Source organism: Dendrobates tinctorius, unplaced genomic scaffold, assembly GCF_039654945.1.
Source record: "Dendrobates tinctorius isolate UK_male_01 unplaced genomic scaffold, ASM3965494v1 ptg000196l, whole genome shotgun sequence".
In the NCBI taxonomy this organism is placed as follows: domain Eukaryota; kingdom Metazoa; phylum Chordata; class Amphibia; order Anura; family Dendrobatidae; genus Dendrobates; species Dendrobates tinctorius.
Genome location: NW_027361863.1, coordinates 16,978,642 through 16,997,200, shown reverse-complemented (window position 1 = coordinate 16,997,200; position 18,559 = coordinate 16,978,642). Strand labels below are relative to the sequence as shown.

The 18,559-nt window shown below is 38.2% G+C and overlaps 1 protein-coding gene across 1 annotated transcript in view; it reads right to left on the bottom strand.

Annotated features, from left to right (window-relative positions):
• Positions 1-10,370, bottom strand: part of CD4 (CD4 molecule) — a 38,509-nt gene extending 28,139 nt beyond the window's left edge. The window contains exons 1-6 of the mRNA XM_073552960.1: positions 10,247-10,370; positions 9,906-10,064; positions 8,470-8,607; positions 7,572-7,799; positions 6,596-6,940; positions 3,216-3,470 (exon numbers count right to left, since the gene is read on the bottom strand). Of these exons, the coding sequence (XP_073409061.1) occupies positions 3,216-3,470; positions 6,596-6,940; positions 7,572-7,799; positions 8,470-8,607; positions 9,906-10,064; positions 10,247-10,298 (1,177 nt within the window). The 5' untranslated portion in view covers positions 10,299-10,370. The remainder of the gene's footprint in view (positions 1-3,215; positions 3,471-6,595; positions 6,941-7,571; positions 7,800-8,469; positions 8,608-9,905; positions 10,065-10,246) is intronic.
• Between the last annotated feature and the right edge of the window lie 8,189 nt (positions 10,371-18,559).

Sequence of the window (18,559 nt, the reverse complement as noted above, 5' to 3'; positions counted from 1 at the left end):
TAACTAATATAATACTGCCCCCTATGTGCAAGAATATAACTACTATAATACTGCCTCCTATGTACAAGAATATAACTACTATAATACTGCCCCCTATGTACAAGAATATAACTACTATAATACTGCTCCTATGTACAAGAATATAACTACTATAATACTGCCACTATGTACAAGAATATAACTACTATAATACTGCTCCCTATGTACAGGAATATAACTACTATAATGCTACCCCTGTGTACAAGAATATAACTACTATAATACTGCTCCCTATGTACAAGAATATAACTACTATAATACTGCTCCTATGTACAAGAATATAACTACTATAATACTGCCCCCTATGTACAAGAATATAACTACTATAATACTTCCCCCCTATGTACAGGAATATAACTACTATAATACTGCTCCCTATGTACAAGAATATAAATACTATAATACTGCTCCCTATGTACAAGAATATAACTACTGTAATACTGCTCCCTATGTACAAGAATATAGCTACTATAATACTGCTCCCTATGTACAAGAATATAACTACTATAATACTGCTCCTATGTACAAGAATATAACTACTATAATACTGCTCCTATGTACAAGAATATAACTACTATAATACTGCTCCCTATGTACAAGAATATAACTACTATAATACTGCTCCTATGTACAAGAATATAACTACTATAATACTGCTCCCTTTGTACAAGAATATAACTACTATAATACTGCTCCTATGTACAAGAATATAACTACTATAATACTGCTCCCTATGTACAAGAATATAACTACTATAATACTGCCCCTATGTACAGGAATATAACTACTATAATACTGCTCCTATGTACAAGAATATAACTACTATAATACTGCCCCTATGTACAAGAATATAACTACTATAATACTGCTCCTATGTACAAGAATATAACTACTATAATACTGCCACTATGTACAAGAATATAACTACTATAATACTGCCACTATGTACAAGAATATAACTACTATAATACTGCCCCCTATGTACAAGAATATAACTACTATAATACTGCTCCTATGTACAAGAATATAACTACTATAATACTGCCACTATGTACAAGAATATAACTACTATAATACTGCTCCCTATGTACAGGAATATAGCTACTATAATGCTACCCCTGTGTACAAGAATATAACTACTATAATACTGCTCCCTATGTACAAGAATATAACTACTATAATACTGCTCCTATGTACAAGAATATAACTACTATAATACTGCCCCCTATGTACAAGAATATAACTACTATAATACTGCCCCCCTATGTACAGGAATATAACTACTATAATACTGCTCCCTATGTACAAGAATATAAATACTATAATACTGCTCCCTATGTACAAGAATATAACTACTATAATACTGCCCCCTATGTACAAGAATATAGCTACTATAATACTGCTCGCTATGTACAAGAATATAACTACTATAATACTGCTCCTATGTACAAGAATATAACTACTATAATACTGCTCCTATGTACAAGAATATAACTACTATAATACTGCTCCCTATGTACAAGAATATAACTACTATAATACTGCTCCTATGTACAAGAATATTACTACTATAATACTGCTCCCTATGTACAAGAATATAACTACTATAATACTGCTCCTATGTACAAGAATATAACTACTATAATACTGCTCCCTATGTACAAGAATATAACTACTATAATACTGCCCCTATGTACAGGAATATAACTACTATAATACTGCTCCTATGTACAAGAATATAACTACTATAATACTGCCCCTATGTACAAGAATATAACTACTATAATACTGCTCCTATGTACAAGAATATAACTACTATAATACTGCCACTATGTACAAGAATATAACTACTATAATACTGCCACTATGTACAAGAATATAACTACTATAATACTGCCCCTATGTACAAGGATATAACTACTATAATACTGTCACTATGTACAAGAATATAACTACTATAATACTGCCCCCTATGTACAAGAATATAACTACTATAATACTGCTCCTATGTACAAGAATATAACTACTATAATACTGCCCCCTATGTCCAAGAATATAACTACTATAATACTGCCCCCTATGTCCAAGAATATAACTACTATAATACTGCTCCCTATGTCCAAGAATATAACTACTATAATACTGCCCCCTATGTACAAGAATATAATTACTATAATACTGCCCTATATGTACAAGAATATAACTAATATAATACTGCCCCTATGTGCAAGAATATAACTACTATAATACTGCCTCCTATGTACAAGAATATAACTACTATAATACTGCCCCCTATGTACAAGAATATAACTACTATAATACTGCTCCTATGTACAAGAATATAACTACTATAATACTGCCACTATGTACAAGAATATAACTACTATAATACTGCTCCCTATGTACAGGAATATAACTACTATAATGCTACCCCTGTGTACAAGAATATAACTACTATAATACTGCTCCCTATGTACAAGAATATAACTACTATAATACTGCTCCTATGTACAAGAATATAACTACTATAATACTGCCCCCTATGTACAAGAATATAACTACTTTAATACTGCCCCCCTATGTACAGGAATATAACTACTATAATACTGCTCCCTATGTACAAGAATATAAATACTATAATACTGCTCCCTATGTACAAGAATATAACTACTATAATACTGCCCCCTATGTACAAGAATATAGCTACTATAATACTGCTCCCTATGTACAAGAATATAACTACTATAATACTGCTCCTATGTACAAGAATATAACTACTATAATACTGCTCCTATGTACAAGAATATAACTACTATAATACTGCTCCCTATGTACAAGAATATAACTACTATAATACTGCTCCTATGTACAAGAATATAACTACTATAATACTGCTCCCTATGTACAAGAATATAACTACTATAATACTGCTCCTATGTACAAGAATATAACTACTAGAATACTGCTCCCTATGTACAAGAATATAACTACTATAATACTGCCCCTATGTACAAGAATATAACTACTATAATACTGCTCCTATGTACAAGAATATAACTACTATAATACTGCTCCTATGTACAAGAATATAACTACTATAATACTGCTCCTATGTACAAGAATATAACTACTATAATACTCCCCACTATATGTTTAAAGTGCAGAGTAAGACATACTTAGGTCCGAGCCGCCTGTCACGTTGGCACTGATTAGCCAGTTTTTCCCGTCAGTGACGCTGCAGGTCCAGGTGGTCTTAGTGTCATCTCCAGCTGTCAGCTCTTCGGTCAGGGAACTCTGCCCGTCTTGTCCACAAGTCTCACGTTCGGTCTTCACTTGATGCCAGCATAGCTTCTTGTTGCGGTCTATGCAGTTTATAGTGCAGCAGAGAAGGACCTTGGCGTCCATGCTGACGTCACTTTCTGATTTGGATACTATGAAAATGAATGGTGACTTAGACATTAGATCTTACACAAGGGCCAAGAAGATGAGCGAAAGATGAAAAGAAGAAAGCAAAAATTCTAGACTGTGTTTGACTTAATGGGGTTTTCTGCCCTTGCACAATTTTTTTCTTTTTTTAACCTAAATACATATAAAATTCCATTCTATTTAATGTCCTAATGTATCTTCATGGAAGTCGCCGCTGCTCCTCTTCTTCTGATACAGAGCTCTAACACCTTTACAAAGACATGGAGTTAAATGAGGGGAGTCTGACTACCTGCAGCCACCACTAGGGGGAGCTCACTGCATACAAGCTCTTTAGCACCATCTAGTGGCGGCATCAAGAATTTTTTTTCCTGCAGAATATTTACAAAAAAATCCATTTGAAAATGTCCATGGTGTGAACATACCCCAAAGTGTCTGAGGTTCTTGTTTTCAATAACGAGAACATTTTTCTTACCATCATCTTCTCCGTTTTCCTCAATGCTCACCAGTTATTTTACATGTAAGAAAATTGATTCTAGAATTAGGATTTGTGTCGGCCGCAGCCTTGGTAACCTCATCTTGCCATGTGAGAGATCAGATCTGCTGTTATTAATTATTTCTTTCTCGTAGCGGCCGTAACCATGGAAATGATAGAAGAGCGGCCATCATTTAATGGAAACTTCTTCTGTACTTCTTACATTTATTTTTGCTGTGCTGGTAAGAATTGTGTTTCTCACGAACTTCCAATTGAAGTTATTATGACATTTTGAATTATAGTTTTCATTTTTGATAAAGTCATAAAAAAAAAAAAAATCAGCCGTGCCATTTAAAAAGATAAAAAAATAAGAAAATTCCCTTTTTAAATGTTTTTTTCCTAGACTATTAAAAAAAAAATCACAATAAAAAAAGGCGTGAAGATGAGTCATTTTTAAGATACAAGGCGAAAAGCTCTGAGATAATTTGTTTTTTTTTATATATATTTTTATTATGAGATAGACTTTATTATAGTAAGTCAGGATTTATAATTTAAAGGGGCAGTTCCTATCTTATAATGATGAATATTGTAATGCCAGTGGGACCGCTGCTGCCAATCACACTGTTTCTTCTAGCGCATTCCAAATGTCAAGGTTGCAGCCCACCAGCAGCTGCTGATTGGCTGCAGCTGTCAAGTGACAGCCCTTGCAGGAAGAGGAATTCAGATGTCCGATAGCAGTCACAACAGGAGAACGGCAGAAGGGCTTTTTCTTAAATGTTAGCTCACGTTCTGATGCAAATTCCATTTTTATATATGGAACCTGTCTCTTAAGATAATAGGAAAGGCTGTGAGATGATAAGTCAGATCATCTGAGATCATAGGCTTCTCTCCATTAAACCAGCTCCAAGGGATTTACTGTATTCTTAGACAATAAATCAGGGCTCTGGGATCACAAGTATGCTGTAGCTGTTAGATATGTAAGTTGGTCTCTGAGATAATAAGTGAATACTCTGAGATAAGTCATGGCTTTGAGATAATAAGATGGAACTTTGAAATAATAAGTGACGACTGAGATAATAAGTCAGGACTCAGATATTAAGTGAAGACTGAGATAATATGTCAGGACTTTGAGGTATTAAGGGAAGACTGAGATAATAAGTCAGAGCTATGAGACAACAAGACAGAGCTTTGAAATGATAAGTGAAGACTGAGATAATAAGTCAGGACTCAGAGATATTAAGTCAAGACTGATATATTAAGTAAAGACTCTGAGGTAATAAGTCAGACTCTGACATAATAAGTGAAGGCAGTGAGAAAATAAATGAGGGATCTATGATAATAAATGAAGTCTCCTGAGATAATAACTCAGGGCTCTGAGAGAATAGGTTAGGGCTCTGAAATAATAAGTCAGGACTCTGAGATAATAAGTGAAGTCTGAGTCAATAAGTGAGGCTCTGATTAATTGAGGGATCTGTGATAATAATTGATGCTTTACCATGGTAAGTCAGGAAACAAGAAATATAGCAGATGTTTTGTGATAAAAGTTAGCCAGCTCTAATTCTAGTCAGCTCCCAGTTCAGATCTCTGAGATAATAAGTAAGATTGTGGTATGATAAGTCTGGCTTAAATGTAATGAGTCAGGTCTGTCTTAGCTTGTCTTTCCCTGAGATAATAAGCCAGCTCTGACATAATAGACCACTCTTGATTATGCTATCTCAAAGGGAATGTCTGTAGTCTGAGTATTATGAAAATTCAGAGCTTGACCTAAGAAATTAGGGATTTAATTGATATGTGAGGCTCCATAATGATCCTGTAAGTCACCTAGTACTTATAGCTGATCTTTCTTTTAGATAACAACTTAGATCTAACATAATAGGCTACTCTCTATTAAACCAGGTCTAGGGACAAATCTGAAGCCTGATATAATAAATCAGAGCTTTGATAATAAATCAATGTCTGGGATAATAAATCTAAGCTCTTAAGTAATATAACAGAGCTCCGAGATACTAAATAAAGGCTCTTAGATAATAACTCGGGACTTTGGGATAATAAGCGACGGCACTGAGCTAATAAGTCTGGGACCTGAGATAAGTCAGGGTTCTGAGATAATAAGCGAGTGCACTGAGATAATAACTCAGTGCACTATGATAATGGGTCAAAAATCTGAGATACTAACCCAGCTCTTCAAGATAATAAGTCAAGGCTTTGAGATAGTAAATCAGAGCTTTGAAATAGTGTCAGAGCTCTGTGATGCTGCATCCAGGCTCCTAGATTATAAGTCAGGGCTTTAAGATACTAAATCAGGGCTCTGAGATAAGCAAGGGCATTGAGGCAATAAGTCAGTGTCCTGTGATAATAAGCCAGGGCTCTTAGATACTAAACTAGCCCTTTCGAGATAATAAGCCAGGGCTCTTAGATTACAAATCAGGGATTGGAGAATATAAATCAGGGCTCTAAGATAGTGTCAGGGCTCTATGTTTCTGTACCAGGGCTCTGAGATAATAAGTCAGAGCCAGCTTTAAAGTACTAAATCTAGGATCTGAGATAATAAAATAGAGCTTGAACAGAATTTTTCTGTTTTCAGGAACATTACGACCCCAACACAAAATCTGAAATACTAAAAGTCCACTCCTGGAGAAATATCTGGAAGTTTCTTACCCGTGAGGCCGGCCACACACACCTCCCTGCTCAGCTTCTTCCTTCTTTCCCCGATCTTTAGAAGGATCTCCATCTGATATTTGCCACTGTTAGGTTTTGCGAGATGAACACTCAGGTCGTTGGGTTTCTCAGACGCCTCCTTCTCATCACTCTTTCTAGGCCAGCTTGCAGCACCATCCGTGACACTGAGCCGACTGAGGATCTGGGACAAGTAACTGATGGAGCCTTCTTCTACGTGGGCATCGGAGGACATGGGATTTTTCCGAATGTTAAAGGTGAAGATCCACGGAAGGGTGACCGGGCTTTTATCTGAGGCGTAGACTATGGATGGAAAGTCCTGGAATCCTGCAAAAAATCATCCAAAGGAGATCTAAGAAGGGTCTTGTGACACAGACTCTGAAAATAATCTCCAAATTATAGGTAAAATTGGGGAAAGGGAGTTTCTAGTGCCCAAAACCCTCACTGGGCAGTTGAGGTTATTGGAGTTTATACTGATTTAATACTGAGTTTAATGAGAGCTGCTTAGAGCTCCCTCTAGTGGTGGATACGGTCAGAGAGAATTTTATCATTTACCTGCATAGCCTACACTGGGGTTAGGAGGGTATGTGAGCTTTGGGGGTTGATTGGGAATGTAGATTCTGAAATCCACCTTTTGCCCAGAGTAGACATGAACATTCAACCAATCCGATATCAATAATGGATCGGTGAGGGTCCTACACCCAGCACACCCACCAATCAGCTGTTAGCAGGTCGGATGTACACATTCTATAGAGCTGTAATTGTACAGCTCCTTATATTGTGTAGTAGTTCCCGGTACTGCAGCTCATCTCTCATTCTATTCAATAGGAGCTGAGCTGCAGTACCACCCCCGGCCACTATGCAGTGTATGGAGCTGTGCTGCTCCGGCTCTGCACACTGTGGTCACCCGGCCGCAGCCTATGGAATGGATAGAGATGGAAGAGTGTGGTCCCAATACCAAAAACTGTGATACGTGTGGTGATGCTGAGTTCGTTTCCACCATCCATCGTAATTCGGCACACGTAAACAGCGTTCGATTGCACGTTGTTCTCCTCCAGTTTAGGATCATTAGACATCACTATTCCATTCTTCTCCCACGACACTTTGAGTCCTGGAACTGATGATGGTGTCAGATCCAACTCCAGGTTTTCTGATAGGAGAAGATTGGTAGAAGGGAATACGGAGACTGCCGAAAACAAAAAATAAGATAGGATGAGAAGGAACATAGAGCAAGCAAAGTCAGCACTTTAAAAAGACACCTTTGTGAAGGTCTCGCTCCCAAAGTGACCTGACAGATGATCCGGGCCAGGAATGGGACAACACACAGTATCTGCCATATGGGTAAAGAGGCATTGGTACCCCCCAACAAAATAATGCCAGACCCTAGATCCGACCTCAAAAAGAATTCTGACCCCAGGCCCGATAATGAATTCAAACCAGAGGCTCAAAAATTAATTCCCACCTAAAATATCAGACAGTAAAATAAATCAACCTTCAATTCAGATTAGAGACCGGACCCCCCCAAAAAATTGATTTAGACCCCAGATCACACCCCAAAAATAATTCAGACTCACAGTAAATTTAGACCCTAAACCAGGTCCAAAAATTAATTCAGACGTCAGACCAAAAACAAAATTAACCCAACCCAGGCCCTAAAAATAAACCTAGACCCAAAGCCCTAAGTACAAGTGTTATTAGTGGCGGCGCTGACGTCACTTAGACAGCACGGCAGCCAATCAGTGAGCTCTGTTGGCTCTGGTCCATGTTAATTTAGGCTTGAAAATTAAATCAGACCCTAGACCTAAAATAAATAAATTTCAGACCCTAAACCAAACCCAAACCTACTCATGACGCACCTTGAAAGATGAAGAGTTCCACGGTTTTGATCACGTTGTTTAGATATTTACAAGTGTAAGTTCCCGAATCCGTGGTCCTGAGCTCCGTCACCTCTAGGTGATTGGCTTCATGGCATGGGATGTTGTAACGTTGTTTATCTGAAATGGACAAGATAACTTCACTGTGAATATTGTCCATGTCCTGTTGGGCAAGTTTGGAAAAAGTTTGGAAAAAGTTCTATTCAACAGTTTGTAAATGATGTCCAGGAACTACGGTGGCTTGACATCATTCACCATAAAATATTTACTTTTTTTTTTCATTACCCACATAGAATAAAATATTTAAGTATTCCCATTTTCACATAGAATAGGTGGACGCTTCCTGTTTTCAACAGCTCACTTGTCAGCTTTGCTGTATAGATTGGGACAGAATGTGCAGAGTCGCTTCATAGTCAAGATGATGACAACTGTGCAGCTAGAGGACCTGATGCAGCAGGACAGTAACACTATATAAACAGATTTACTTCATAAGTTCCTAGAGACTGATTAGACTGTGATATTTTCTGTTCCTTCACTCCCAATGATTGCAACTGCCACAAAGTGCCCACCCTGCTACCCTGTCTATACAGACAATCCAGGACTGAAGAGTCTGTAATGTGGCCACCCGTGGGAAGTTTTGAAAAATAAAAATTGAATAGATAAAAGAATTTTAAAACAAAACAAACCTCTTATATCTTACCTATGAATATATATCCTATTAAGCCCTTCCCTGACATGTGACGTTTCAGACAGTTTAACTCTTACATACAAGAGTCAATAGCGACTGCAGCATCTAAGTGGTCATAGAGAAGGATGATCTCTCTGTCTCCCCATCATCCCCTCCATGAAGAAATCATCGGGTTGTTTATTGGCTGATGGCTTAATAAAAGATCACTAAAATGTCAATACAATAGTATTGCAGCGTATTGTACGCGCATTCAAGTGGTCGCAGGTTCAAGTTCCTAGTGGAGAAAAAATTGTTTAACAGAATTTTAAACAGCTTAATAAAAAAAACCATTCTATTTCTTCCTTTTTTTTCATTCTATGAATAAAATGAAATAAATAAATACAAATATTTGGGATTGACGCCTCCATTTGATGTCTGAACTTTTAAAATAAATTATTTAGTGTTTGCTTTTAAAAAAAAAACAAAACACATAAAAGAACTAAATAAATGTAATATCGCAATACCTGCAATTATCTGTGTAATGGAATAAACATTTAATTTCTCACTGTAAAAATGAAATCCCGCAACAAATGTTTTTTTTCTTTTTACGGCTATATCACCCCCCCCCCCCCAAAAAAAAAAAGGCTCTTGGAATATAGGATAAAAAAGCAAAAGAAAGGAGAAGTAAATATTGTTTGTAACCTGGACATGCATAACTATTTCTGAACTGTGGTTGCCATATTAGTTTTACCTTTTGCTCCCTGACCGAAGAATCTTTTGTTGTTTCTACATCCAAGGATTTTTTGCTCCTTGAACCATTCGATATCCCCACCGGTTGGTTTACTACAAGGGAGAGAAACTTTATTTCCAACTTCCGCTAGGATTTTTTCACGGAGCGCTGACGAGAGACCTGAAACAAAACAGCAATCAGTTAATATTTTATTTTTCTAATATTTTTGGTATCTTTGAGCCGGCACCACTGAGTCCACGGAGCTTGAGGGGTCCACGGAAAGATTGGAATGGGGTATAAAGGAGGCCATGTAACTATATAATGGCAGGGAGTTATATACAACGTGACGACTTCTTACTGACATGTTTGGAGATACAGGACGGTAAAGCAGAATCCATATAACTTTTCCTTCATGGCAAAAAGATGAAATGACTTTGTAAACGCTTTCTGTTGATCTGCAATGTGGCTGCAATTCGTTCCAGTGCTCTGTAGATAGAAGATTAATACATAAGATACTTGATATTATCTCTTCATACTATCATAAGGGCTGGACCGAGCCCTGTAAATGTCTTTGTGTAAAACATACATGAGTGGGGAGCGGATAGCGCTCACATTTTTGGGATAGACGAAATTGGACTGTAAATACTGCTATATACTAATCAGATTATCTTCTGTGCATAAATAATACTACCGTACATTTGAGTGCTGAATTACACCATACAGTGCCCACATAATACTGTCATATGATCATATGTGATAGTGCTACAATGTGCCCACATACTGTAATACTGGCATATGATTTCTACATACTACTGCTATACAGTGCCCCCATAATACTGTCATATGATGCATATGTGATAGTGCTATAATGTGCCCACATAATACTGACATATGATTTCTACATACTACTGCTATACAGTGCCCCCATAATACTGTCATATGATGCATATGTGATAGTGCTATAATGTGCCCACATAATACTGACATATGATTTCTACATACTACTGCTATACAGTGCCCCCATAATACTGTCATATGATGCATATGTGATAGTGCTATAATGTGCCCACATAATACTGGCATATGATTTCTACATACTACTGCTATACAGTGCCCCCACAATACTGTCATATGATGCATATGTGATAGTGCTATAATGTGCCCACATAATACTGGCATATGATTTCTACATACTACTGTTATACAGTGCCCCCATAATACTGTCATATGATGCATATGTAATAGTGCTATAATGTGCCCACCTAATACTGGCATATTATTTCTACATACTACTGCTATACAGTGCCCCCACAATACTGTCATATGATGCATATGTAATAGTGCTATAATGTGCCCACATAATACTGGCATATGATTTCTACATACTACTGCTATACAGTGCCCCCCTTAATACTGTCATATGAGGCTTACATAATAGTGCTAGATATGCCCCAGAAAAAGATTACAATTACTCATGTTTATTTCATTTGTTTGTATTGAAACAATACAAAAAAAAAAAAAAGCAGAAAAAAGGCACATTGGACATCATTTCCGACAAAACCCCAAAATGGGCCGGACAAAATTGTTGTCAGCTTTCCAAAATTTTGGGTAAACAACTTTGTTTCAAGGACATGATGCTACTTCAAACTCACCTGTGGCAAGTAACAGGTGAGAGCAATATGAAAATCACACCACAAAATAAAAAGAGGAGAAGTTGCCTCAATCTTTGTTTGTCTGTGTGTGCCACACTGAACACGGAGAACAGAAAGAGCAGAAGAGAACTGTCTGAGGACTTGAGAGACAAAATTGAAAAATATCAACAATCTCAAGGTTACAAGTCCATCTCCAGAGATCTTGATGTACCTTTCTCCATAGTGGACAACATAATCAAGAAGTTTACAACCCATGGCACTGTAGATAATCTCCCTATATGTGGACGGCAGAGAAAAATTGATGAAAGGTTGCAACGCAGGATAGTCCGGATGGTGGATAAGCCCCAATCAAGTTACAAATAAATTCTAGCTGTCCTGCAGACTCAGGGTGAATCAGTGTCAGCGTGAGCTGTCTGTCTACATGTGAATAAAATTAAAATTAAACGCTATACAGAGACATAAAAACACTGAAAAAAGAGCATGCCCCGAACCTCCAAAAAATCATACATTGATCTAATGTCGCTAAGCAAAAATATATATAGCTGAATATGAGGTTCTTAGTTTAACATTCTGATCAGACTGCATGAAGCCCACTGCCACGTCACGGCGAACTTCTCAGTGGGTCCTTAAAGGAGCGATGTCGTGCGCCAACCACCGCAGCATCGACAATGCACCAGCAGAGCGGGCAGCCTGGTGCCTCACAGTGCCCATGCTGCAAGACTGAGTCCCCATGACCTCAGACCACGCTAACCCACCAGCACAAAATCGCATCAACATTGGCCGCCACACGGCACCTTTCATTTGGTGTTGGTGCTGTGTGGCGGCCATTGTTGCTGTGGTTTTGTAAATGCTTTTTGTAGCCAGACAAGATTCTTTCGATTCTTGTTTGAGGGATTTTCAGCCATTTCTCCTTGGAGAATTCCTCCAGTTCTGTGAGATTCCTGGGTCGTCTTGCTTCCTCTGCAATTTTCAGGTCTAGCCACAGATTTTCAATGATGTTCAGATCAGGGGACTGTGATGGCCATTGTAAAACCTTCAGCTTGCTCCTTTTGAGGTCGTCTGTTGTGGATTGTGACGTATGTTTAGGATCATTATCCATTTACAGATGGTGTTATGTTTGCATCAAGGATGTGTTGACATTTTACGGAATCCACTCTTCCCTCTACCCGTGAAATGTTCCTTGTGCCATTGACTGCAACACAACCCCAAAGCATGATTCATCCAACCCCATGATTAATGGTTGATGATACGTTCTTCTCCTGGAATTCCATGCCCTTTTTTCTCCACACATTCCTTTGATCGTGGTGGCTACAGAGTCTATTTTACCTCATCGGTCCACATGACTTGTTTCCAAACTCCATCAGGCTTATTTAGATGTTCTTTTGCATACAGTGCTTCTGATGCTGAATTTTATAGTGAGGACACAGGAGAGGCTTACTTCTCATGATTCATCCATGAAGGCCATATTTGTGCAGGTGTTCCGAACAGTAGAACACTTTACCACAATTCCAGAGTCTGCTAAATTTTTCTGAAGGTCTTTTGCAGTCAACAGGGGGTTCTGATTTGCCTCTATAGCAATCCTATGAGCAGCTCTCACTGAAATTTAGCTTGGTCTTCCAGACCTTATCTCGACCTCCACTATTCCTGATAACTGCCATTTATTAATTACGTTTCGAACAGAGGAAAGGGCAACTTGAAAACGCTTCGCTATCTTCTTGTAGCCTGCTCCTGCTTTGTGGGCCTCCACCATTCTCATTTTCAGAGTGTTAGGCAGCTACTTAGAAGAACCCATGGCTGCTGTTTTTTGGCACAAGGTTAGAGGAGGCTGGGTTTTTATAAAGCTGGGAAATTTGCATCACCTGGCCTTTCCTAACGATGATAGTGCACAAGCTATAACCCTAACAGGCTAATTAAGGTCTGAAACCTTGATCAAAGCTATCTGATCATAGAAATCTCCAAGGGTGCCCAAACTTTTGCATCGGCTCATTTTCCTTTTTGTAATTTTTAACTGTTTACAATAGCAGTAATTTTGACCAATGGTTGACATGCCACTGCATGCTGCTTACATAGTAATGCTATACAATGCCCACAAAAAGCTGTCATATGATGTCCACATAATAGTGCTATACGGTGCCCACATACTGTTTTACTGTCATATGATGTCCACCTAATAGTGTTATACGGTGCCCACATACTGTAATATGATGTCCACAAAATAGCACTATACAGTGCCCACATTATACTTTCATATGAAGTCTACATAATAGCACTATTCAGTCCCCACATAATACTGTCATATGATGTCCACATAATAGCACTATACAGTGCCCACATTATACTTTCATATGAAGTCTACATAATAGCACTATTCAGTCCCCACATAATACTGTCATATGATGTCCACATAATAGCACTATACAGTGCCCACATTATACTTTCATATGAAGTCTACATAATAGCACTATTCAGTCCCCACATAATACTGTCATATGATGTCCACAAAATAGCACTATACAGTGCCCACATTATACTTTCATATGAAGTCTACATAATAGCACTATTCAGTCCCCACATAATACTGTCATATGATGTCCACATAATAGCACTATACAGTGCCCACATTATACTTTCATATGAAGTCTACATAATAGCACTATTCAGTCCCCACATAATACTGTCATATTATGTCTACATAATAGCGCTATTCTGTACCCAAAAAATATTGTCATATGATGCCTACATAATAGCGCTATACTGTACCCACATAATACTGTCATATGATGTCTACATAATAGCGCTATACTGTACCCACGTAATACTGTCATATGATGTCTACATAATGGCGCTATACAGAGCCCACATAATACTGTCATATGATGTCTACATAATAGCGCTATATAGAGCCCACATAATACTGTCATATGATGTCTATATAATAGCACTATACAGTGCCCACATTATACTATCATATGAAGTCTACATAATAGCACTATACAGTTCCCACATAATACTGTCATATGATTTCTACATATTAGCACTATACAGAGCCCACATAATACTGTCATATGATGTCTATATAATAGCGCTATACAGAGCCCACATAATACTGTCATATTATGTCTACATAATAGCGCTATACTGCACCCACATAATACTGTCATATGATGTCTACATAATGGCATTATACAGAGCCCACATAATACTGTCATATGATGTCTATATAATAGCGCCATACTGTACCCACATAATACTGTCATATGATGTCTACATAAAGGCGCTATACAGTTCCCACATAATACTGTCATATGATGTCTATATAATAGCGCTATGCAGAGCCCACATAATACTGTCATATGATGTCTACATAATGGCGCTATACAGAGCCCACATAATACTGTCATATGATGTCTATATAATAGCGCTATACTGTACCCACATAATACTGTCATATGATGTCTACATAATAGCGCTATACAGTGCCCACATAATACTGTCATATGATGTCTACATAATAGCGCTATACTGTACACACATAATACTGTCATATGATGTCTACATAATAGCGCTATACAGTGCCCACATAATACTGTCATATGATGTCTACATAATAGCGCTATACAGTGCCCACATAATACTGTCATATGATGTCTACATAATGGCGCTATACAGAGCCCACATAATACTGTCATATGATGTCTACATAATAGTGCTATACAGTGCCCACATAATACTGTCATATGATGTCTATATAATAGCGCTATACTGTACCCACATAATACTGTCATATGATGTCTACATAATAGCGCTATACTGTACCCACTTAATACTGTCATATGATGTCTATATAATAGCACTATACTGTACCCACATAATACTGTCATATGATGTCTATATAATAGTGCTATACTGTACCCACATAATACTGTCATATGATGTCTATATAATAGCGCTATACTGTACCCACATAATACTGTCATATAATGTTCACATAATAGCGCTATACTGTACCCACATAATACTGTCATATGATGTCTACATAATGGCGCTATACAGAGCCCACATAATACTGTCATATGATGTCTACATAATAGCGCTATACTGTACCCACATAATACTGTCATATGATGTCTATATAATAGTGCTATACTGTACCCACATAATACTGTCATATGATGTCTATATAATAGCGCTATACTGTACCCACATAATACTGTCATATAATGTTCACATAATAGTGCTATACAGTGCCCACATAATACTGTCATATGATGTCTATATAATAGCGCTATACAGTGTCCACATAATACTGTCATATGATGTCCACATAATAGCGCTATACAGTGCCCACATAATACTGTCATATGATGTCTATATAATAGCGCTATACTGTACCCACATAATACTGTCATATGATGTCTATATAATAGCGCTATACTGTACCCACATAATACTGTCATATGATGTCTATATAATAGCGCTATACAGTGCCCACATAATACTGTCATATGATGTCCACATAATAGCGCTATACAATAAATACAGAGTAGCAACAACATCCAGTATCAAACTTACAGCTATACAGTATCTAATTCTAGCACATTTAGTCCATGACATAAAACACAGAGGCCTATAAAGACTACCGTAAGTTCAGTGGACCTCTCATAGTGGGGAATGTTGGGTATTGGAGGTCCCTATTGGAGAAGGGCCCCAGTTTTGTTCTCTCAGAGGGATCAGCACGTTTAATAGAACTATTAAACTCAAGAAGTGAAACACTTGTTTACATGAGATCATGCGTCCTTCATCCTAGACGTACACGTATGAATGCACACGTGAAGCAAGACTCAGATACTCCTGAGATACACTATGAATTCCCTTCATGCAAGATGGAGAAGGAGATAAATGGTCTGATGTGGTTTGTGGGCTTCATCTGCCCCCAGCTTCCGCACTAGGTGTCCTATGTCTCCGTACGCGAGGGGTTCATAGCAGATCTTAATATCCTGCTGAAGCGGGGAGACCACAAGTAAAAGTGAAGGAGCAGAGAATGTGTGCAAGAAATAAGCACAAAAAAGTGAATTAATACGTGAAAAGAAATCATAGGATTATACTGTCATTGCACATTAATAATATAATATGTATGAATCCTGAAAATCATCTCCATGGCTCACTCAAAAAACAGAATGCAGAGACCTCTATATATGAGGGGCTTCATCTCTGGTGGACCAATTTGGTTCATAGATGGCCACAAATGTGACTGGCAGCCATGTAATAAATACAGCTTCCTGAGCTATATTTGGAGTCACCTCAGCCCAAATGACAAAGTTATAAGTCAACGAGGTCCATCAGATGCTAGGCTGTCCTCCTTGTACGAAGAGTCCAGATAAGGCTTAGAAAGCAATGACTCTGCTGGTCGGTGCTCATATTGTAGGTTCTCAGTCACAAGTGTTTCACAGTAAGGAGATGTCGATATTTCTTAGACTCTGTAGAAGACCCATCAAAGCTAGAAATTGATGGAATGTGGACCAGACATAGTCTAGTCGTCTATCTTCTGTCACCTCATTGAGAAGAAAAAAGCATCAATGCCGGTACCTGAGTTGTTACCACCACTGAAGAGCATCCGGTCATACACATATTCATGTGTCTCCTCATAGAGATATGAAAATCAAAAAACTAAAAGCTTAAAGACTAAATTCCTTTCCTTTTTAGCTTATTTAACTATCAATCAGTCTTTGCAAAGTTCTGAATCTTTGTAATGTACTCAATCACCTCATTTCACTTGCTATTTTCCTAAAACTCTAAGCTGAAAGTGCTGTTTTATCTGCCTGGTTCGGGCACTTACAGTAGCTGATTTGAACCTTAGATATCAGAAATATCCCTGCTCGATTGTGAGTTTCTCTGCTCCCTTCCAGCTCAGACAAGGAGATATGGCGTCTGAGCAGTAAGCAGAGGAACAGAGAGTCTCACACTGGAGTACGAATTTTTGGAACAACTGCAGTTCAAATCATCTGCTCGAAGTGCATGAATAAGGCAGCAAAAAAGGCACATCCAGCATGGAGATTGAGGGGGAAAAGGAAGCAAAATAAGGTAATGGAGTATATTACAAAGATTCAGAACTTTGCAAATGCTGATCAATAATTAAATTAAAAAAAAGTTTAGTTACTCTACAAAAAATAATCGCACTTTTATTATTATTATTATTATTATTATTATTTTTATAGCGCCATTAATTCCATGGTGCTGTACATGAGAAGGGGGGTTACATACAAAGTTATAGATATCGTTAACAGTAAACAAATTTCCACAACAAATTTACAATGACGGACTGGTACAGAGGGGAAAGGACCCTGTCCTTGAGGAGTTACATTCTATGGAATAGTGGGGAAGAGACAGAAGGTCGGGGGTGCAGCAGCTCTGGTGGTGATGAGGCGGCAGCTCAGGCAGTGATGAGGTGACAGAATGGTCATTGCAGGCTGTAAGCTTTCCTGAAAAGATGGGTTTTCAGGTTCCGTTTGAAGGATCCGAGGGTGGTGGATAATCGGATGTGTTGATGCATGGTATTCCAGAGGATAGGGGATATTCGGGAGAAATCTTGGAGGTGGTTGTGTGAGGAACGAATAAGTGTGGAGGAGAGTAGGAGGTCTTGGGAGGATCGAAGAGTACATGAGGGAAGATATTGGGAGATTAGTTCAGAGATATAGGGAGGGGAAAGGTTGTGGATGGCTTTGTAGGTCAGTGTTAGTAGTTTGAACTGGATTCTTTGTGGAATTGGGAGCCAATGAAGGGATTTGCAGAGGGGAGAGACAGGGGAGTAGTGAGGAGAGAGGTGGATTAGTCAGGCAGCAGAATTGAGGACAGACTGGAGTGGTGCAAGAGAGTTAGCAGGGAGGCCACAGAGGAGAGTGTTGCAGTAGTCAAGGCGGGAGATGATGAGGGCATGTACAAGAGTTTTAGTAGATTGAGGACTGAGGAAGGGACGGATTCTGGAAATATTTTTGAGTTGGAGGCGACAGGAGGTGGCAAGAGATT